The sequence below is a fragment of the Erpetoichthys calabaricus genome, chromosome 4, assembly GCF_900747795.2.
Source record: "Erpetoichthys calabaricus chromosome 4, fErpCal1.3, whole genome shotgun sequence".
NCBI lineage: Eukaryota > Metazoa > Chordata > Cladistia > Polypteriformes > Polypteridae > Erpetoichthys > Erpetoichthys calabaricus.
The window spans coordinates 260,119,778-260,142,612 of NC_041397.2; the positions used below are offsets into that span (position 1 = coordinate 260,119,778).

General features: G+C 40.1%; 1 protein-coding gene across 4 annotated transcripts in view; it reads left to right on the forward strand.

The window, feature by feature from the left end:
• The window catches only part of itsn1 (intersectin 1 (SH3 domain protein)), a 282,819-nt gene that overhangs the window by 80,990 nt on the left and 178,994 nt on the right, over positions 1-22,835 (forward strand). For 3 of the 4 annotated variants that reach the window (XM_028800700.2, XM_028800701.2, XM_028800702.2), the window contains 4 exons: positions 5,899-5,962; positions 6,413-6,567; positions 17,400-17,576; positions 19,809-19,887. In XM_028800700.2, coding sequence (XP_028656533.2) covers positions 5,899-5,962; positions 6,413-6,567; positions 17,400-17,576; positions 19,809-19,887 — 475 coding nt within the window. The remainder of the gene's footprint in view (positions 1-5,898; positions 5,963-6,412; positions 6,568-17,399; positions 17,577-19,808; positions 19,888-22,835) is intronic. The other variant, XM_028800703.2, reaches the window with a different exon arrangement.

Sequence of the window (22,835 nt, forward strand, 5' to 3'; positions counted from 1 at the left end):
AAAATGGACATTCATCTCTAAAACATACAAATACAAAAATATATATACCACTTCATCTAACAATAAGAGACTGAAAGATTGGAGCCTTTTCTTGAATAGTATCATTGTTTTATTTTAATTATACTAGGGGGCTCTGCCCCCTATTTGCTTCGCTTACCCACCCCCAGGTTTGGTTCACTGGATATACAATTTAAAGAGATTGTTATTTTTATGGGAATTGTTACATATGCATTATTTTCACTTTTACTTTAAAGCATTTGTAAAAACAATACTTGTCCTTTATTTCCGGCCCCTGTGCGTGGTTAAATGTCTTTCTCGCAGGACGTATAACGCTGCTCGTGTTATGAAGGGGGGGGTGTAAGGTGGGGCTGAACGCACGCTAAGGAGATGCCGTCAGATCAGCTGTTCTGCTTGTCGTTGTTTTAAGACCTGGGAGCATATGAAGTGTGTCTGCCAAAAGCATTCCAACAACTGCAAGGTTAGATGTCTGTGAACTTGTTTTAAATGTTGTCTCACTGCCTTGTCTCGCGGGACGTCAAATTGTCTTGCGAGAAAATCATGTCTCGTCTCCCTCCCAAGATTTTTTTTTATAATAGATTAAAATACTGTATATTGTGTGCTTATTTTGATAAGATTTATAAGACATAGTGCTGTTATCTCTCACAATATGCCTTAGTAATATATTTTTTTTATTTACTAAGTGTTCAAGTATTTCCCTGTAAGTGAAAGTTAGAAAACTTGGTTATGGCTTCAGGCATTTTTAGCCTTTTTTATTTACTTAATCAAAAACAGAGATTATTTTTATTTTTTAAATTTTTTAGTAATTCTAATTAATATTCCAAAATAAGTGATAAAAGAATGTAGTTACATGTAATATCTTTACTAATACATGTTTTAAAATAGCATTTTACAATATCATGTTCCTAAAAATGAGCCCAAATAGGCTTGTGGTTGTTGAAATAGCTTCCACAAGTAGTGCAAAGATTGCATCGGTTGATATACTGCTGTCTGGTTGTAGTTCATACAGTATTTCATAAACATGAAGTTTTTGTAAGTCCCTAATGGGAATTTGACGTGTTGAAGCCTGTCTTTCTGTACACAAGTAATCAAGGACAGCAAGTTCTATCTGTGCATGCGATTTGCATGGCACTTCAGTAACTTGTACTGGTGAATTATTTTACTGTCTGAAACAGCTATTTGGCATGTAAAAGAGGAATACGTATCATACCATTTTCTATACCTGCTATCCACGGCAGGGCTGCAGAGGGATGGAGCTTATCCTAGCAAGTATAGAGTTCAAGGCAAGAACAATCCCCTGGACAAGGCGCCAGTCCATTGCAGAGTGAACATACACACACATAAACAAACACATTCACCAGTCTAATTTAGCATCTCCAGTCTACCTAAACGGAATGTCTTTGGACTGTGGAGAGAAAACTGAATCACCTAGTGGACAAATTTAAATAATCTTCCTCAAAGTAAATCTGAAGGAGTAAATTTAGCAGTAATTGAGGTCTCACAGGATGTTTTTGTTTTAAGGTGGATGACCTGTAACCAGTTAGCCAGCACATGATGGTAGTTTATGCTTTCACATTTTATTTGAACATAACTAAAAATACTGTATATTCACCTAAATGCAGTTATAATATACTGTATCATTCTTCTATTAATATTGTTTTTTATTGCTTACCAAGGTTGTCAGAAGGTATGCTGCCAGTCCATTCATTCATGTGAATTTCCCTTTGGGATTAATAAAGTATCCATCTATCCATCTATCCATCTATCCATCCATCCATCTATCCATCTATCCATCCATCCATCCATCCATCCATCATTCTAGTTTTTGGCAGTTAAGCCTTGTAGCTTACCAGTGGTCATCCCTAGGATGTTTCTTATAGTATCCTTTTTTCTAAATAATAGAAACATTAATCCATTTAAGCCTGTAAACTGTTGCATTTGAAGTAGGCATTTGTTGATTTTCTACAGGTTAAATGTTTTTTGTCAGTCAACAATGCATTTTATCAATGAGGTAAATGCATTAAGACACATCTGCAATTATTTTTAGCTGCAGGCAAGTGTTTTTTCTGTGCTGTTCATTCTTGGGACAACAATCTGTAACACTAGGGCTCTGTCACACCTTCGTTTTTCTTTGTTTTTTTTTTTTTTTTAACCCTCACCGCAAAGTATGCTGCCGTATCATGCTACTTTCTTTTATTTTAAAATGATATTTAATCAGATTTACTGTATAATGTTTGGTGCCACTACTTTTCAGTGCTCAATTATTAAACAGTTAAGTTTCTTCTCAGTATATTTTAGCAGAACTTGAATTGTGTGATGGCGACTAAGTGATTAGATTTGGCTGGCAGTGGCTGTAACTAATGGTGCCTGCATGAATGCAGCAGCATGGTGCAGTTTCCTTTGAGCTGTATCATGAAAAGCGCTTGGTACAGCAATGTGTATGATTTGATTTTTTTATACATATATATATTTATATATATATATATATATATATATATATATATATATATATATATATATATATATATATATATAAATAAACACTTTGACAGACTTGTTTCGTTGCAGTTTCCTCATACTATTGGAGAAACCAGCTCAAAACTAAAATCTTCCTAAATAATATTATAACTGCTACTGGATGGGAACTTTTAGTTTTTGGCATGGTCAGTAATGAGTATGAACTTGTCACTGAAGGTACGCTTCATCAGCGCTTCATTGTTTGGTTTAGCAGTGTTAGTCATATTAGCTATTATTGTCTTTCCTGACATTGTTTCATTTGCATTTATGATCAGTTCTGCAATGCTGGTGAACTTTCTGATCATTTTACTTAGATATTTGATGACCCCCCCCCGAGGTACTTCTTCAATAGGCCACAACGTAGATCAGTACAATAGCCACTATGGACCTTTAAAAAAATTACTAGTACTATTATACATTGTTTATATAGCCAACAAATAAAAAATGGTTTAGTCTAGGTCAGGGGTCGGCAACCCGCGGCTCTGGAGCCGCATGCGGCTCTTCAGCCTCCTTGTAATGGCTCCTTTTGGCCTTGACAAAAAAAAAAAAAACATGAAAATGAATAACGGCAATTTCTTAATTTAATTTGTATATAATATATGTAATATATATAATGTTTATTTACTACTACTACTGTTATACACTTTAACATCTAATTTTTATTTATAATTTGTCAACTAAAATATGCGTCACATCTACGTCTATAGCCCTCGCCTTTACCTGCAGGTGGCTTCTGGAGTGTGCGACCCCTGCACTAACCATGAATAAATCCCAAAAATGAAAAATCCCAGAAGAGAACAGAGAGTTTAATTCTGCGTGGACAGAAGCATTTGCCTTCACCGCCAACGACGCTGGCTTACCGGTGTGCTTAATATGTGGCGATAAATTATCGAACAACAAAAAATGTAACGTTGAAAGACATTTTCGAAACAAGCACTCAGCATTCACTGAAAAATACCCAAGTGAAGATGAGCGAAAGAGAGCAATTTCGGAACTGCAACGGAAAGCTGAACAGAGCAAACATACTTTCAAAAAGTGGATCACTTCTCCACAATCAACTACAGCTGCTAGTTTTATGGCAGCTCAAGAGATCGTAAGGAGGGGTAAGCCGTTCACAGACGGAGAATACATGAAAGAATCGTTCATAAAAATATCAGAGCATCTATTCTCTGACTTTAAATGTTTTGGTGTTTGAGCGCATGATGACAGTGTTTGCCAGAGATGTACAGAAAGGTACACTCTCTCACTTCCCCTCCCTGAGAGAGTTCAAAGCAGTGAACATTCACATAAATTGTGATTATTTCCACCGTACAATTATTGCAATGCAAGCTGCATTTAGAGAAAGATTCAGTGAGTTCAGAAAGAAAAAAAACACTCTCTCCTTCCCTGGACATCGACCCATCCCTGCTGAACACATCCGCATTCACAGGAGTAAGTAAGCCCGATCTAGAAATTGAACTGGCCGCATAGCGGATAAAGATTTATGGGTGTCCAAGTTCAAATGCCTGACAGCGGATCTTGAAGAAGTCGCCCGTCAGAAGGCTACTCTCGCTAAAGAGCACAAAATGGACTGATATTGAAAACCTCCCAAACCCGACAAACTTGTTTTCAATACATGGAGTGCCATTCCCGAAACATATATGAACATGAAAAAATATGCATTTGGAGTCCTGTCCATCTTTGGCTCAACATACTTATGTGAGCAAGTTTTCTCAAGAATGAACTTCATAAAGTCCAAATATCTCTCCCACCTCACACATGAGCCTGCAGTCCTGTGTGAAGGTCAAAGTCACATCGTACAGCCCCGACATAGAACAACAACATTTATTTATATAGCACATTTTCATACAAAAAGTAGCTCAAAGTGCTAGAGATGATCTGCAGCGAACTTCAGAAACAGAAGTCACATTAAACAGGTGAGAACAATAGCATTTAATAGGCTAATATTTAAAAAAAAAAAAAAAACACATTTATTTCAGACCCGGAGCTGATGTAGGTTTTTTTGTATGTTCAGGTGCTTCAGTTGATTGCTGGCTGAGAGGGAAACCTGAAGAGGATGAGAGCACACTGAAATGGAATTTATGTTTACTTTTTTAAAGCTGCTAAGCTACAGCTAAATGTTTTATTTATATTAAAGTGGGCTAGTTTTTATTTTAATTTTATACAGGTATAGGAAGGACTCAAATAGGCCTGCAGAGTTCAGTTTAATTTATTTCAAAGTAGGCCTACACATGCACACTGCACTTCTGTTTGTTGTATTCCGTGGTTGTAACATGTAAAATCTAAAAAAAGATTAAAACTTTTAAAAGTTTATAAGCTGTGTTATGTTTTGCGGCTCCAGACTATTTTTCTTTGGAGGAAGAGGGAGCAAAATGGCTCTTTTGATAGTGAAGGTTGCAGACCCCTGGTCTAGGTAGTGCCACATATAAATAGGAGAGCTTATGTCAAAATTGGTGACCCTTCCTTTTAATCTTGAATCAGTTTATTTTGCAAGAAAGTGTTAAAATTGGATGTTTAAAGTTGTAGATTAATAAGTGATATAGAAAAATGTATTCTTGAAATTGGTAATCTCTGCGAATTAGAAAAGTATTATAAGCACTTGAGAAAAGTAAATACTATATTTCACTAAGCATTAAGATGTAAGAGTTAGGATTAAACAGACTTATGCCTACAAATTTTTTTGATATTCTATATGAGCTGGAAACCACCAATAGTTCATAAGCCAAAGGTTAGACATGCAGAAGAGCTGGAAAAGAATGGGCTCCCGACTATAAATAATGGTAGCAAGTGTTGAGCTAGTAAGGAGTACAGGTAGGCCTTGTCAGACAGACCAGATGGACAGAGAGGTGTTTGATACCCGCTCAGCTGAGAAAAAATGGGGGAATTAATTAAGGGAAGAGCTAGAGCAGGGGAATGTTAGAAGTCGGATGAGGACAAATAACGACTTGTTTGATAAGATCTATAATAAACGTAAGGGCTGCCAATGGCTGCTCGCTTTTGCCATCTTAAGTGAGTCTATATGTGCACCGTACAATAAATCTTGATTCTGTTGCCTGTCCTGAGACTCCAAATGCCTTCTTTTGGGCTGAGGGTGCCCGTGCCAGCCTGCTTCAACAGTGACTTATTATTATTACATTATTGTGCTTCCAATGGTAGTATGTGTAGTCTGTATTAGATTAGTAACTTATGTCAGGAATTAAAGAAAATCTATATCTTAATGTAAAATAGCATGAGTAAACTACTTTGATGTATGCCCTAGGCTTTACATTGAGAAGTAATTGACACAATGTAAAATAATACTGCTCATTACTTGTTTTCTTTTATTAGCAATGTTTGAGTTATGTTTTTTTTTTTTTTAAACAGGTGATCAAGCTAGGAATTTCTTTTTACAATCTGGATTACCTCCACCCGTTCTTGCACAGATATGGTAAGCCCTTCATTTGCTTTTTCAATGTGAAATTGAGATTTGAATTGCAGTGGTTAATTTATCTGCAATGAACTAAAAATACCCTTCCGAGTGTACTTTGATATTTAGATTACTTTTCCAGTATCATTAACGCAATTCACTAATCTTGTTGCTTGACAGCTGTTTTGGTCTAGTCACTGGCATTCTTGTGTATACTATCTACATCTTCAGCGTTTTCCTGGGTTATGTCTGTCGTCTTACTTTTCCTAATGCATCCAAACTTTCTATGGTAGTGGATTTAGGTTAACTGGTTGCTGCAGGCTGGGTTGTAAAGAGAAAGTGTGCATGTGTCTGCCTGGTTGTGAGTCTGGTGTGCTATTTTAGTGGCCTACATCCTAGCACAACATTAAAATGGAAGACAGTTTAGAAATTAGTGGATGGACTATATTAACATTTGTCATTATTTTGCAGGGCCTTGGCTGATATGAATAATGATGGGAAGATGGATCAACATGAGTTTTCTATAGCTATGAAACTAATTAAATTGAAGTTACAGGGGCATCCACTCCCACCATCATTACCCCCTGTAATGAAGCAACCCCCAATACCTATTGCTGCAGGATTTGGTAAGTAATTCATAGGTGGACAAGTCTGTTGTTTGTCGATTCCAATTAGTAACAATATACACCAGTTTATTCCTTTTACACTTTGTGTTTTCTAAATTCCTTCAATGATTAGAACTTAAAAGTTACAAGCAATGAAACGGTTTATACATTAAGCCTATTTTATTAGGAATATGTTAATCAACCTACTGCTTCTTCTACTAGTCAAAACTTTTCAAGAACTCTGAAAATTACTCTTGATTATCCCAACTGTTTGTGTGGATGTGTGTTTTGATTTCATTAAGTGCAGTTCCAGTGCCTTTTATTTGGAACTAACAGGGGTACCGTGTGCTGGTGTGGTCATTAAGTAAATTCTTAGCTGTATGTCTGGCTGCAAACTGTCTGTAGTACTGCTAATTTCATTTGTCTTTATTGATGTACCATGGAGTGCAAAAGTATTCAATTCCTTTGAAAGTCATCATAATTTTTTGCATGACAAAAGATTTATACACATATTTATTTATTCAGCATTTTAATAGGAACTCTTATACTGTAACAGTACATTTCCAAAGTCAAATTAAACCATTTTCTGTACATATTTAACTGAAGAAGAAAAACTCAAAAGTTAATATCTGCCTTAGTATTTGTACCTCTGTTCTTAGAAAGCTCCAGTTTTACACAAATGACAAATTAATCACAAACGACACAAAATTGACAGTCATCTGACCATAGTTAAACATAATAGGTGGTACTTATGATCCCTTACATCTTTATATCATGTGAGTATCCTTTGTAAGGGCAGAAGTCTTTGTTGAACAATCACTGCAAAAATGAAGACAAAGGAACACTCTGCTGATGTGAGAAACAGTCATTGAAATGCACAAGGCAGGAAATGGCTGCAAAAAATATCGAAGAGTTTGAATGTCCCATTAAGCACTGTTGGATCCATCATCAGAAAGTAGAAGATTCATCACAGCACCCAGACTCTTACTAGAACAGGCCGTCCCTCAAAACTAAACATTAGAGCAAGTCGTTGACTGGTGAGAGAGGCTACTAAAAATAAAACCTTCACTCTCAGAAGTCTGCAATGCTGTTTGGCTGAAACTGGAGCGAAGATACATGGGTCCCCAATTTCAAGAGTTTTCCATAACACTGGCCTGTACGGGAGTATAGTGAGAAAGAAGCCATTCCTTAAGAAGGTCTGCATAAAATCACGAGAAAGACCCAATTAAGATGTGGGAGAAGATTTTATGGTCATATGAGCACATAATGGAATTTTTTGGTCAGGCTACAAAGAGGTACTGTATGTGTGGCGTAAAACTAACACAGCTCATGCCTCAAGAAACACTTTACCTACGGTGAAATATGGTCATTGCAGCATAATGCTATGAGGATGCTTTTCATTGTGCTGGTACTGGGAATCTTGTCAGAGTTGGAGGGACAATGGATGGACACAAATTACCACCCAGTATTGCAGGAGAACTTGTTCCAATCTGCTATGAACCTATGGTTCAGGAGAAGATTTATATTTCAGCATGACAATGAACCTAAGCATAAGGTCTAAGTGACATTGGAATGGCTCAGAAACAGAAAGGTGAATGTTCTGGAATGGCAAAGTCAAAACCCTGATCTTAACCCTATTGAGAATCCATGACACTATTTGAAAACTGCTGTCCAGAGGCACTGTCACACCAACCTATAGGATCTCTGTAATTTCTGCCAGGAAGAATGGGAAAGAATCAATCCTGAATAGTGTGCAGAAGTGTTCCATACTTACTCCAAAAGAATTAAGGCTGTTTTGCAGCAAAATGTTCTTGACAACGTATTACTGTGTTTGGCTTGAATATTTATACAAACACTAACTTTTGAGTTTTTCTTCTTCAGTTAAATATCCATCCATCCATTGTCTCCCGCTTAATCCGAGGTCGGGTCGTGGGGGCAGCAGCTTGAGCAGAGATGCCCAGACTTCCCTCTCCCCGGCCACTTCTTCTAGCTCTTCCGGGAGAATCCCAAGGCGTTCCCAGGCCAGTCGAGAGACATAGTCCCTCCAGCGTGTCCTGGGTCTTCCCCGGGGCCTCCTCCCGGTTAGACGTGCCCGGAACACCTCACCAGGGAGGCGTCCAGGAGGCATCCTGATCAGATGCCCGAGCCACCTCATCTGACTCCTCTCGATGCGGAGGAGCAGCGGCTCTACTCTGAGCCCCTCCCGGATGACTGAGCTTTTCACCCTATCTTTAAGGGAAAGACCAGACACCCTGCGGAGGAAACTCATTTCAGCCGCTTGTATTCGCGATCTCGTTCTTTCGGTCACTACCCATAGCTCATGACCATAGGTGAGGGTAGGAACATAGATCGACTGGTAAATTGAGAGCTTCGCCTTGCAGCTCAGCTCCTTTTTCACCACGACAGACCGATGCAGCGCCCGCATTACTGCGGATGCCGCACCGATCCGCCTGTCGATCTCACGCTCCATTCTTCCCTCACTCATGAACAAGACCCCGAGATACTTGAACTCCTCCACTTGGGGCAGGATCTCGCTACCAACCCTGAGAGGGCACTCCACCCTTTTCCGGCTGAGGACCATGGTCTCGGATTTGGAGGTGCTGATTCTCATCCCAGCCGCTTCACACTCGGCTGCGAACCGATCCAGAGAGAGCTGAAGATCACGGCCTGATGAAGCAAACAGGACAACATCATCTGCAAAAAGCAGTGACCCAATCCTGAGCCCACCAAACCGGACCCTCTCAACGCCCTGGCTGCGCCTAGAAATTCTGTCCATAAAAGTTATGAACAGAATCGGTGACAAAGGGCAGCCCTGGCGGAGTCCAACTCTCACTGGAAATGGGTTCGACTTACTGCCGGCAATGCGGACCAAGCTCTGGCACCGATCGTACAGGGACTGAACAGCCCTTATCAGGGGGGCCGGTACCCCATACTCTCGGAGTACCCCCCCACAGGATTCCCCGAGGGACACGGTCGAATGCCTTTTCCAAGTCCACAAAACACATGTAGACTGGTTGGGCAAACTCCCATGCACCCTCCAGGACCCTGCTAAGGGTATAGAGCTGGTCCACTGTTCCGCGACCAGGACGAAAACCACACTGTTCCTCCTGAATCCGAGGCTCGACTATCCGACGGACCCTCCTCTCCAGGACCCCTGAATAGACTTTTCCAGGGAGGCTGAGGAGTGTGATCCCTCTGTAGTTGGAACACACCCTCCGATCCCCCTTCTTAAAGAGGGGGACCACCACCCCGGTCTGCCAATCCAGAGGCACTGTCCCCTGATGTCCATGCGATGTTGCAGAGGCGTGTCAGCCAAGACAGTCCTACAACATCCAGAGCCTTGAGGAACTCCGGGCGTATCTCATCCACCCCTGGGGCCCTGCCACCAAGGAGTTTTTTGACCACCTCGGTGACCTCAGTCCCAGAGATGGGGGAGCCCACCTCTGAGTCCCCAGGCTCTGCTTCCTCATTGGAAGGCATGTTAATGGGATTGAGGAGGTCTTCGAAGTATTCCCCCCATCGACCCACAACGTCCCGAGTCGAGGTCAGCAGCGCACCATCCCCACCATATACAGTGTTGACACTGCACTGCTTCCCCTTCCTGAGACGCCGGATGGTGGACCAGAATCTCCTCGAAGCCGTCCGAAAGTCATTCTCCATGGCCTCCCCAAACTCCTCCCACGCCCGAGTTTTTGCCTCAGCAACCACCAAAGCCGCATTCCGCTTGGCCTGCCCGGTACCTATCAGCTGCCTCCGGGGTCCCACAGGACAAAAGGGTCCTGTAGGACTCCTTCTTCAGCTTGACGGCATCCTTCACCGCCGGTGTCCACCAACGGGTTCGGGGATTGCCGCCACGACAGGCACCGACCACCTTACGGCCACAGCTCCGGTCAGCTGCCTCAACAATAGAGGCACGGAACATGGCCCATTCGGACTCAATGTCCCCCACCTCCCTCGGGATGTGGTCGAAGTTCTGCCGGAGGTGGGAGTTGAAGCTACTTCTGACAGGGGGCTCTGCCAGACGTTCCCAGCAGACCCTCACAACACGTTTGGGCCTACCACGCCTGACCGGCATCCTCCCCCACCATCGAAGCCAACTCACCACCAGGTGGTGATCAGTTGACAGCTCTGCCCCTCTCTTCACCCGAGTGTCCAAGACATGTGGCCGCAAGTCCGACGACACGAGCACAAAGTCGATCATCGAACTGAGGCCTAGGGTGTCCTGGTGCCAAGTGCACATATGAACACCCCTATGCTTGAACATGGTGTTCGTTATGGACAATCCGTGACGAGCACAGAAGTCCAATAACAAAAACACCGCTCGGGTTCAGATTGGGGGGGCCATTCCTCCCAATCACGCCCTTCCAGGTCTCACTGTCATTGCCCACGTGAGCATTGAAGTCTCCCAGCAGAACGAAGGAGTCCCCAGAAGGTATGCCCTCTAGCACCCCCTCCAGGGACTCCAAAAAGGGTGGGTACTCTGAACTGCTGTTCGGTGCATACGCACAAACAACAGTTAGGACCCGTCCCCCCACCCGAAGGCGAAGGGAGGCTACCCTCTCGTCACCGGGGTAAACCCCAATGTACAGGCTCCAAGTTGGGGGGCAATAAGTATACCCACACCTGCTCGGCGCCTCTCACCGGGGGCAACTCCAGAGTGGTACAGAGTCCAGCCCCTCTCAAGGGAGATTGGTTCCAGAGTCCAAGCTGTGCGTCGAGGTGAGTCCGACTATATCTAGCCGGAACCTCTCAACTTCGCGCACTAGCTCAGGCTCCTTCCCCTTCAGAGAGGTGACATTCCACGTCCCAAGAGCCAGTTTCTGTAGCGAGGATCGGACCGCCAAGGTCCCCGCCTTCGGCCACCACCCAACTCACACTGCACCCGACCTCCTTGGCCCCTCCCATAGGTGGTGAGCCCATGGGAAGGGGGGACCCACGTTGCCTCTTCGGGGCTGTGCCCGGCCGAGCCCCATGGGTGCAGGCCCGGCCACCAGGCGCTCGCCATCGAGCCCCACCTCCAGGCCTGGCTCCAGAGTGGGGCCCCGGTGACCCGCGTCCAGGCAAGGGAAAACGCCATCCAAAATTGTTTTTTCTTCATAGGAGGTTTGTTTAACCGCTCTTGTCTCATCCCTCACCTAGGACCAGTTTGCCTTGGGTGCCCTACCAGGGGCATAAAGCCCCGGACAACAGAGCTCCTAGGATCATTGGGACACGCAAAACCCCTCCACCACGATAAGGTGACGGTTAAAGGAGGGGTCAGTTAAATATCTACAGAAAATGGTTTATTTTGACTTTGGAAATGTATTTTTACAGCATAAGAGTTCATATTAAAAATACTGAAAGGATAAATGTGTACAAATTCTTTTGTCATGCAGAAAATTATGATGACTGAAGAGATTGAATACTTTTGTATGCCACTGTAGTGGCATGTGATTGTGGAGTACTTTCCTCACTTATGCAGTCCATAAATCAGTTGGGATTATGTATTGGCAGTGGCTAACTTCTTTTAAGAAATTTCTCAATAAATTATTTTTGTATGGATTAGTAACTGTGTATTTAAATGATGGAATATGGTACCCTGGATCAAGAAAAGTGAAGTGGTGGTGTTAATTGCCAACACTACCATTTTGTATCATTGTGCACACCATATGTGTAAATTTTCTCTAGCTATTAGTCATTACTCTTTTTCTTGTTGGTTCTGCCAGTGCAGAAAGTTCTGAAGTCCAACTTATACGCGCCTTTATTCTTTATCATTAAAATCACTACAATGAGACAGGAATAATAATGCTTGTTTTCTTCCATATGGCCTCTGCCCACCAGGTGTCAACAGGATGGCAAAATTGAAGGAATCATGCATGTGGGAAAGGAGGGTATTTTATCCTACTTTTTTTTTCACAATTGAAAAGTAATTATTGCAACTAGACCAAAGTAAATGATAAATGTTATGCTATTTGAAGAAATATACCTACAAATATACAACCTTTTTCCCTTATGAGGAAGTATTATATCTTAACATTTGGGCTGTCCTTATTCTAGTGTAAGAATTGCAAATAGTTAAAGCATTGTATTAAATCACAACACAAGTACAGAACAGCAGTCTAGATGTAATTAGGGTTGCTATGCTGATAAATTATTTCGTCTTCCATAACAAAGGGCACTTCTAAATCAGCTTCTAAATCAGCTTTTCTAAATCATCAGTAAATGGATGCTTACTTAAATTGTGAATGCATATATAATGTGTTCAATAAAGGGAAGATTTTTTTAAATTTTTTTTTTAGCCAATTTTTAGTCTTGCAATTCAGGCCTTTTAAAATAAAAGCTATGTCAATTGGGGTTAATGGAATTGTATTAATTTTAGTAAATTCACATGGTTAAATATTAAACATGTTACCTAGGAATCTGATCTGAATTCTCCTTTCCCATCAAATACAGCAAAAAAGAAAAAAGTAAGTGACAGAAATGAGGGATTATATGCAAATTAGAACAGCTAGTTGGAGATGCTATAAGATTTAAAGCTATTCAGTGTGGCCAATGATTATTTTTTAAAATGCTAGTTTACGTTCATAATGAAAGATTACAATATACTGAAAATTATTCTCTTGAGTTTTTTCTACTTTTAAACTATACCAGAATCTATCTGATTGCAGTAAAGATTAATGTAATAAAGCTTATTGAGAGATCATTAAACAATGGTGCATAAGGGAAAAGGTTTATAAAAAAAAAAAAAAAAAAAAAAAGTGCTTGAAACTGCCTGCCTGCCAAGCTAGGACACCCTGATTTAATTAGTACCAGCACATTTTGGATTAACTTTGTGCTTTGTCTCAGATAACAGTTTACATATGATGTCTTTTATCTCTTATATTTAGGACTTTTAATAAGTTTAACTAATTTCGGACTGTACATAATATTTAATTCAGAAGTGTGTTTCTGGAGATATCTCATTTATCTACAGCTGATTTGTTAAAATTAAAATGTATTGAAATGTGTTATGTAAGTGAGCCTGATAATGTAAGCTTTTCTGCTAGTTTTTTAGTCTGCCATGGTGCTTTAAAAAGGTACTTGTGGGCTTCACCCTATAGGTGCAAATAAAGAATGGCCATATTTGAATTTCACATATAACAATGGCTCAAGACTGTTCTTTGTTGAGTATTTTCCGCAACAGTGCGCCATCTAGTATTATAATGGAAAGGCCACATAAAGAATGTTGGTAATCACAATGCTGCTGAATAAGCAAGTGAAAGTTGTAGGCTGTTCCGTATAAGCTAAGAGGCAAACCGAAACACCTGGAAGAGATAAGGTGGCTGCTGAAGATAATCTCATTGATGGGGTCTAATTTAGGGTAAATGTTACATCACTGTCAACTTGAGTTTATGTAGTGTAAACAGTTGTAATCAATTTTAGACCATGTCTTGCAAAAAGTAAAGCTGAATGTATGATACTTAGGTATTAACATCCATATATACACTACTGGTTGAAAGTTTTAGAACACTTCAATTTTGTTTAGTTTTTATGGAAATTCATGCAGTGTGTTTCATGAAATTAAGGCATAGAAGAAATAAAAAAAAATGTTAAATAAAAAAGCACAAGACAAGGGATATAGCCACCAAACTGTGGTAACACTTTTGATTCAAAATGCCAGTCACACTGTACAAACCACCAACTCTTCCTCCAGCAAAAGAACCCCAGACCATCTCACTTCCTTCTCCAGTTTTGATAGTTGGTGTCACACCTGAGGAACTATCCTTTAACCAACTTGACAGCATATGAACACCTTGCATGATGAACTGAAGATTTCAAATTATTATTTTTTTGGTACATAAAACTTCCAATTTACAGTAGTCCACTGCTGGTATTTCAAGGCTCTGTCTTGTCCTCTGAGGAATGAATTTCTTACTGCATTTGCCTGTCAAGCCTTTAGCACAAAGTCTCCTCTTCACAATGGAAAATGAGACTTGCTTTTTTCAACCACTTTTAAGCTATGCTTGAAGCTGTTGTGCTGTGAGGTACCTTTTCACACAAGCTGGTGACCCTCAGAAACTTGTCTTCTGATTGGGTTGTGACTTCGGGTCTGCCAAATGTTTTCCTATCAGAGTTTCTTCCAGTTTCTATTTGCCTTTGGATTGTGTAGGACACTGTACTCACTGACACTTTGTTTTTTATAACTTCTCTAAATGAATGGCTTAAACCTCTAACAGTAATAATGGTCTTTTTCATTTTAATTTGTTAATTGTCTTTTTTTGTCATTATCTGGAATTGCAACTTTCTACAGTGAAATAGGTAATACTTGGGAGGATGTAGTAGCACTGTCTGTTCCAACTCTGCTTTAACCCTTTGCAGTCGTATTTAATTTTCAACGTCACGCTACATTAGTCGTAATTAATTATTGAAAAAATGCCAATAATTACAGCAGTTATTTTTTCAAGCACGTAGGAATAACACAGGCCACTTTTCTCGACCAGGCGACTGTGCAAATCGGTCAGAAACTTGCAGGGCCACCAGCGTAGGCCTGACGACCTATAGCGCACTTTTTACTAAGGCCAGTTTTCTGGCCTAACGACCGCAAAGGGTTAAGACAGACAGATAGTTTTTAAGTAATCAACAAAAGTTGGGACACCTATGCAAATTGTTTGCTTCAACTTGCAAAGCTTAATTAACTTCAATTGCTGCAGAACATCCGGGTTGTAACCTATTAGTTGGTCCTTGAAGAAGGTCCATTTTAATATTTTGAAATTTCCATTTTTCAGGTTTTTCTAACCTAAACTTTAAACTTTCCACAGTTTACTGCTTACCTTTCACCATTTTAGATCATTCATTGCATTTTAATTGATTACACTTGAAGGAAACCTGGAAAAAAATAAGGTTCTAAAACGTTTGACCAGTAGTGCAATTTAAAAATTTAATTGCACGGTTGTTTTCCCAAAAGTATGCAAAATTAAGGTGTATTATGAAAGTACTGGTATAGTTTTAACATATATCTGTCATCATATTTCTTAGTTACAAGGCAGAGTAGTTAGTGGTGCTTCATCATTTCCCTAGGCTCAATCCCAAACACTTTCTAAATATACGTCTCCTATTTTGGTGGAGCTCAGTTTGAGCAACTGTGGAGATGTATGCAAGTGTAGTCATTGATGGAGTGGCACTTAATTTTGGATGTTCACACCTTGTAAATAATGCTGCCAGGATAGGTTCCAGCACCTGAGATGCTAAACTGGATTAAATGGAGCTTGACTAATAAGGTGAATATGTGAATAAGTTACAGTAAAACTCCAGTATTAGATAATGATGAAAGACTGTTTTCTTTTAATGTAGTAAAGTCTATAACTTACATTTAATAATGAAATTAATGTTTTAATAATGAAATAATGTTTTAATAATTTAATAATAATTTAATAATGTTTTACTAGGGTGGCGCAGTGGTAGCGCTGCTGCCTCGCAGTTAGGAGACCCAGGTTCGCTTCCCAGGTCCTCCCTGCGTGGAGTTTGCATGTTTCTCCCCGTGTCTGCATGGGTTTCCTCCGGGGCGCTCCGGTTTCCTCCCACAGTCCAAAGACATGCAGGTTAGGTGGATTGGCGATTCTAAATTGTCCCTAGTGTGTGCTTGGTGTGTGTCCTGCGGTGGATTGGCACCCTGCCCGGGATTGGTTCCTGCCTTGTGCCCTGTGTTGACTGGGATTGGCTCCAGCAGACCCTCGTGACCCTGTATTCGGGTTCAGCGGGTTGGAAAATGGATGGATGGATGTTTTTGTGAGAGGTAATATTTAGAATAGAGGTTTTCAAAAGATTCAAGTGACAATATGTATTGTATAAAATAAAGTTCTTAATAGCAAATATTCATGCTGTACGCTTTAAGAAAGGAGGAAGTATATAGCCAGAATTTAAAAGGGTAGTTCTACCCTCAGATTGTAACTGCACTGATATCAGAGTCTCAATAAGGTGTTGAACTACAGAATTTAGCTATTATTAAGGCAATTTGTTGTTATTGATGCTGAGTGTAAGATTTAGCTTTAGGGCTATATGCTTCCTTCCTCGATCTCTGAATGTTAATTCTAGTATTAAAAGCAAAAAACTACATTCAGACCTTCACTAGAGAGAGATTGTTTAGGAAATTTCTTAAAATTCATTTTGGTAGGGCGCAGTGATTGTTGTAGTAGAAGCATTTAAATTAAGACATTCTAGAAATGTTCTTTATTGGACTGACCCAACCCACAGGCTAGGTTTCTCTTTTTCTTGCTCTATTATTTGTATAATATTGGATTTTGCACTTACTAGAGTTTTGGAGCAAATATGTTTTAAAAATGAAAATGTTTATTTCTTTGTCTGCTGATCACATAAGTAATTTAATAGTGCAATCACCACTTTCATATTTCTTTCTAATCATATTGGTCTGTGTATTACATATTTATCCTTAAATTGTACATGCGTCTGGTAATGTTAATATTGTATTATTTGTGCGTTATTGGAATTGCCTCATAAATGTATTTATATTACTTATCACCGCATCTTTCTTTTAGTTTCTACGATCCAAGAAGAATTAAGAGGTTATTTTGCCTTGTTTCATTTTTAGGGTAATTAGATTGATACTTATTTTTCCTTCAATGGCAAGAAATTGATATCTTATAAATACTGGAGACATTTCCTCAAAACATGTTTCTTTGCAGATAATATTATAAAGTAATTTGGCTTTAAAAATGCTTTTGTGTGAACTTGCACTTTACACTATTATAAAAATGTTTTTTGTTTCTGTTTTTTACTTTAATAGTATGCCTATCAGAAAATTTCAGTTCTCATTTTTTTAGTTAATTTTTTGTTCACAAGATATGGTAATTTCAGAATTTTTCACTTTGTTTGTTAAGGTATGGGTGCCATTACTGCTATGCCAGGGATGACTTCAGTAGCCCCGGTGCCAATGGCTCCTTTACCAGTAGTTGGAATGTCCCCACCTCTTGTGACCTCTGTTGCCCCAGGAGTGCAACCAATGGCTAATGGAACTCCTGCAATGATCCAGCCTCTTCCTGGTTTTACTCATTCATGTAAGTGAATTCCTTCCCCCAGTATAACTTTGAGTGCTTTGTATATACAATACTGGTCAAACGTTTTAGAACACCGTAGTTTTTTTCAGTTTTTCTTCAGATTTAATCAGTTGAAATCCAGTAAATGTCCTAAAATGGTGAAAAGGTAAGTAGTAAACTGCTACAGGTTTAAATTTAAAGTTTAGGTTAGCAAAAAGTGAAAAAAGGAACTTCCGGAATATTACAAATGAACCTTCTTCAGGGAACAACTAATAGGCTATAGCCTACAGATGTTCTTCCCCAATTAAAGTAAATTAAGCCTTGCAAGTTGAAACAAGCAGTTTGCACAGGTGTCCCTATTTCTGTTGATTACTTAAAAACCCTCTGTCTTAAAGCAGAGTTGGAACAGACTGTGTTACTACACCCTCTGAAGTACTACATAGACAATATTACATTGTAGAAAGTTGTAAGTTGTAGTGATAATGGCAAGAAAACATTAATTAACAAATTGAATTGGACAGAGCTATATTAACCTTAGAAGTATAGGACTTCCATTAACAAATATTGCAAAAACAGTCAGTGTCAGTTAGTAAGATGTCCTACATAATCCAAAGGCAAAAGGAAACCAGAAGAAACTCTGATAGGAAGAGATCTGGCAGACCCAAACTTATCCCAATCAGAAGACAAGTTTCTGAGGGTCACCAGGTTGCGTAATAGGCACCTCAGTGTCAAGCACTGCTTAACGGTGGTTAGTAAAAGCAAGTTTCAGTTTCTACTGTGAAGAGGAGACTTTGTGCTGAAAGTTTGACGAGCAAGTGGTAGTAAGAAAGCCATTCCTTAAAGGACAAAACATTCAGTTGTGCTGGAATAAACCGAAGGCTCTTGTGTCCATGAACTATTATGAGGATAGGTTTGAGAATAGCATGTTATGGTCATACACAACCTAAATCATTTGTCACCATAGGGTTTAGGTAATCACTATTTAGAAACAATTGCTTTGCATTTTTTCTATTTATTTAGTAAGAAACAAAATTGACAACTTGATACTGTTTAACTTTATTAATTTATGAAACGTATATAGATGCTTGTTTTTCATCAGGGCATACATTCAATTTGTATATACCTGCATAGATTTATATATGAATATATACATATGTGTCTATACATTTTTAATTGTTATCCATTGGCTGTGACTGGTGATATAAATTATTAAAGTTCTGGTTTAAGATAATTTTTTTATGTTTTCCAGTGTGTTTTTAAAATACATATTATTGAAAATAAAATCAAAATCTCCACTGATAATGTTACACTGAGTGCAGCCTCTTTATGAGATGCATTAGTCCTTTACATTTATTTAGATATTTGAATGAATAACAGCTCTGTACTGCATGTGCAGGTAATACTAGATAGATTAAATGGGCATTGTTCAGATTGCTCGTGCAGTTCAGATGGAGACAGGACAAGAATAAAAATATAAGTAGCTTTTTTACACAGTACTGGGCACAAAACTTGCTAGCAAGAACGGCCACTTTGCTGAATATTTACACATGAAAGTATCATGAAACTGAGTATGGGTCATCATCCTAAATACCTTTAGCCATGTTATGCTTTGGGTGGGAGCAGACCACAATTGAAAAAGGATATCTAAAATTGACAAATGAAACTCTGACCGGTTTCAGTCAGTCATCAGAATTGACATTATACCAAGCCCAACTACATAATTTTTTCTCAATGAGGCAAGGCAGCTGATGACCCAACAAAGCTCTACTCCTTTCTGCTAAACATAGAGGGTGTGTTTGCAGTTCAGCAGGTTAATGCTAAATGCCGAGGCAGTCTTAGAATAGTTTCAGCAACTTGATAGGAATTAATTTTACTGAATGTTTTCTCCAGTTACTTGATCATATTCCATGGATACTCAGTTGGATTAAGATAGAATTAGGTAGAGTACAAATTTACCAATGGCTAGTTTGACTTCATGAACTCTATATATGGCCTAATGCACCAGCATCCCTTTGTTTTAGATTTAGCACATGGTTCTCAGGGCAATTAAGGCACCAAACTGATTTTAGCTACAGTATATGTTTGCAATATGAAATGGCCACTTATTTGTGGCAGAAGTGTTTTGCATTATAAATTAGAAAAAACACTATTAGTATTTTAGATTTACTGCAGCTGTGACTTTTACATCTACTTGTAACAACTATTAAAAATTACTCTTTTTATAGTCGGTTGTTTTTTGCTTTTTATCTGCAGCTGCAACACTCACCAAGAATTCCTCCTTCAGCCGGTCAGGTTCAAAACTACAAAAGGCACAATCATTTGAGGTTGCAACGTAAGTAAATAATTTAAACTAAAACTTTAAAACATGAGGTTTCCTTTAAGTATTCAGCTCCACGGTATAATTCATAGCTACGCTCTATGAAAGCAACTGGCCAACACCTTGAGAGAATGTCACGTAAGACTGGCTTCACTGTTCACATCCAGGCTTTCTCTGACCATCAAAGGGCTTACAGAGATGCACTAAATGCAGCCAAAAACACATTATGACCGAATAATAGAAAGTGTCCATGATAACCCAAGGGTTTTGTTCTCTGTAGTTAATAAATTTCTTCAACCTGCATCTGGCCAAATTACCTCCTCTACTCAAGTCTGTGAAAAATTCCTCCACTTTTTCCACAATAAAATTAAAGATCTAAATAATTCAACTAACATAAATCCATCATCCATTTATATCCTTCCCTGTCTTCCCACTCCATCCAGCTCCTTTTCTAAATTTTCACCAGTCACATCGGCATTTGTTAATGACCTGCTTTGTAAGATGAGGCCAACTACTTGTTTACTGGACTCCACCCCCCCACACTTCTTAAATTCTGCCTTCATGCCATAATCCTGACTTACGAAAATAAACAATACATCCTTCGACGCTGGGTTTGTGCCAGCCACTTTTAAAATTGCTTCTGTAACCCCCATGTTAAAAAAAGTCTGGTCTTGATGGTGACGATCCTAACAATTTTCGGCCTATTTCTCACTTAACTTTTTTGTCAAAAGTTCTTGAGCGTGTTGTAGCCTGCCAGCTCACCAATTACTTAACCTCTAATAATTAGATGGAACCATTTTAGTCTGGTTTCAGGGCGCAGCACAGCTGTGAAACTGCTCTTCTTCAGGTAACAATTGATTTGCTTATGGCAGCAGACTCTGGACAAACCAGCATATTAACTCTGTTAGACCTCAGTGCAGCATTTGACACTGTCAGACATGACATTCTACTGTCCAGAATGGAGAACATGCTGGGTATCTCTGGCACTGCCCTCCAGTGGTTCAAGTCCTATCTGACTGATAGGCAAGAGTTTGTTAGTCTTGGCAACAGCAGATCCAGCTCAGCGCCAGTCACACAAGAAGTTCCTCAGGGCTCTGTCCTCGGCCCTCTTCTCTTCTGTATTTATATGCTTCCCCTTGGCCATATTATTCGTAGCTATGGACTGGGTTATCATCTTTATGCAGCTGACACTCAACTCTATTTCAATGTCAAAAGTGCAATTTTATCATAGTTTTCGCAGCTCACAACTTGCCTCGGTGAAATTAAAACCTGGATGAGCAGAACTCTTTAAAATTAAATTGCAACAAAACTGGACTCCTGCAAATTGGCACTAAAGCACTACTTAAGAAAATTAGTTCCTTTTCAGTCACTCTTGACGGCGATCTCATCAGATCTTTTTCTGATACAAGAAATCTTGGTGTCATTTTTGATTCCTCCCTTTCTTTTTCCGCGCACATAAACCACATTAAGAAACTTTCTTACTTTCACCTCTGTAACATGTCCCATGTTCGTCATTCCTCTCCTTTTCTAATGCTGAGAAATTTGTCCATGCTTTTATCACATCCTGCATCGATTATTGTAACTCGCTGCTGGCAGGTGCCCCTTCTAATCTTATATCACAGCTCCAGTTGATTCAAAACTCCGCTGCAAGAGTCCTTACACGAACCAGCAACAGTGAGTACATCACACCCATCCTGCTTCGCCTTCACTGGCTCCCCGTGTCTTACAGGATTGAATGTAAAATTCTATTAATAAACCTACAAAGCTTTAAATGGCCTCGTGCCGGACTACATTAGTGACCTTCTAAATCACTATGCTCCTGTTCGCCTACTAAGGTCCTCTGATTCTGGTAATCTTGTTGTGCCTCACACTAACCTGCACTCTATGGGTGACGGGGCCTTCAGCTCCATAGCACCCAGACTTTGGAATGACATCCCGAAATTAATTAGATCAGCTGACTCCATTCATTCTTTTAAAAAAACAACTTAAAACTCATCTATTTAGGAAGGCTCTTAACATTCTGTCCTTTCTTTTAGTTTACCTCTCTGTCCAGGTGCTCAGGATAATTTGTCCATCCATCCTCTTCCACTTTTCCGAGGTCGGGTCGCGGGGGCAGCAGCTTGAGCAGAGATGCCCAGACTTCCCTCTCCTCGGCCACTTCTTCTAGCTCTTCTGGGAGAATCCCGAGGCGTTCCCAGGCCAGCCAGGAGACATAGTCCCTCCAGCGTGTCCTGGGTCTTCCCTGGGGCCTCCTCCCAGTTGGACGTGCCCGGAACACTTCACCAGGGAGGCGTCCAGGAGCCATCCTGATCAGATGCCCGAGCCACTTCATCTGACTCCTCTTGATGCGGAGGAGCAGCAACTCTACTCTGAGCCCCTCCCGGATGACTGAGCTTCTCACCCTGCCGTTAAGGGAGAGCCCAGACACTCTGCGGGGGAAAAAACTCATTTCAGCCGCTTGTATTCGCGATCTCGTTCTTTCGGTCACTACCCATAGCTCATGACCATAGGTGAGGGTAGGAACATAGATCGACTTGTAAATTGAAAACTTTGCCTTACGGCTCAGCTCCTTTTTCACCACAACAGACCGATGCAGAGCCCGCATCACTGCGGACGCCGCACCGCTCCGCCTGTCAATCTCACGCTCCATTCTTCCCTCACTCATGAACAAGACCCCGAGATACTTAAACTCCTCCACTTGGGGCAGGATCTCGCTCCCAACCCTGAGAAGGCACTCCATCTTTTCCGGCTGAGGACCATGGTCTCGGATTTGGAGGTGTTGATTCCCATCCCAGCCGCTTCACACTCGGCTGCGAACCGATCCAGAGATTTGTGTCTCTGTTATATCACATATTAGGTTATTTGTTAGGTTTTTCTTTTAGTTATGAAATTTAGTATTTTACTCTGTTTGTTGGCCTTTTATTCTATTTAATGCTTTATCTGTTTCATTGTTCTATTCATGA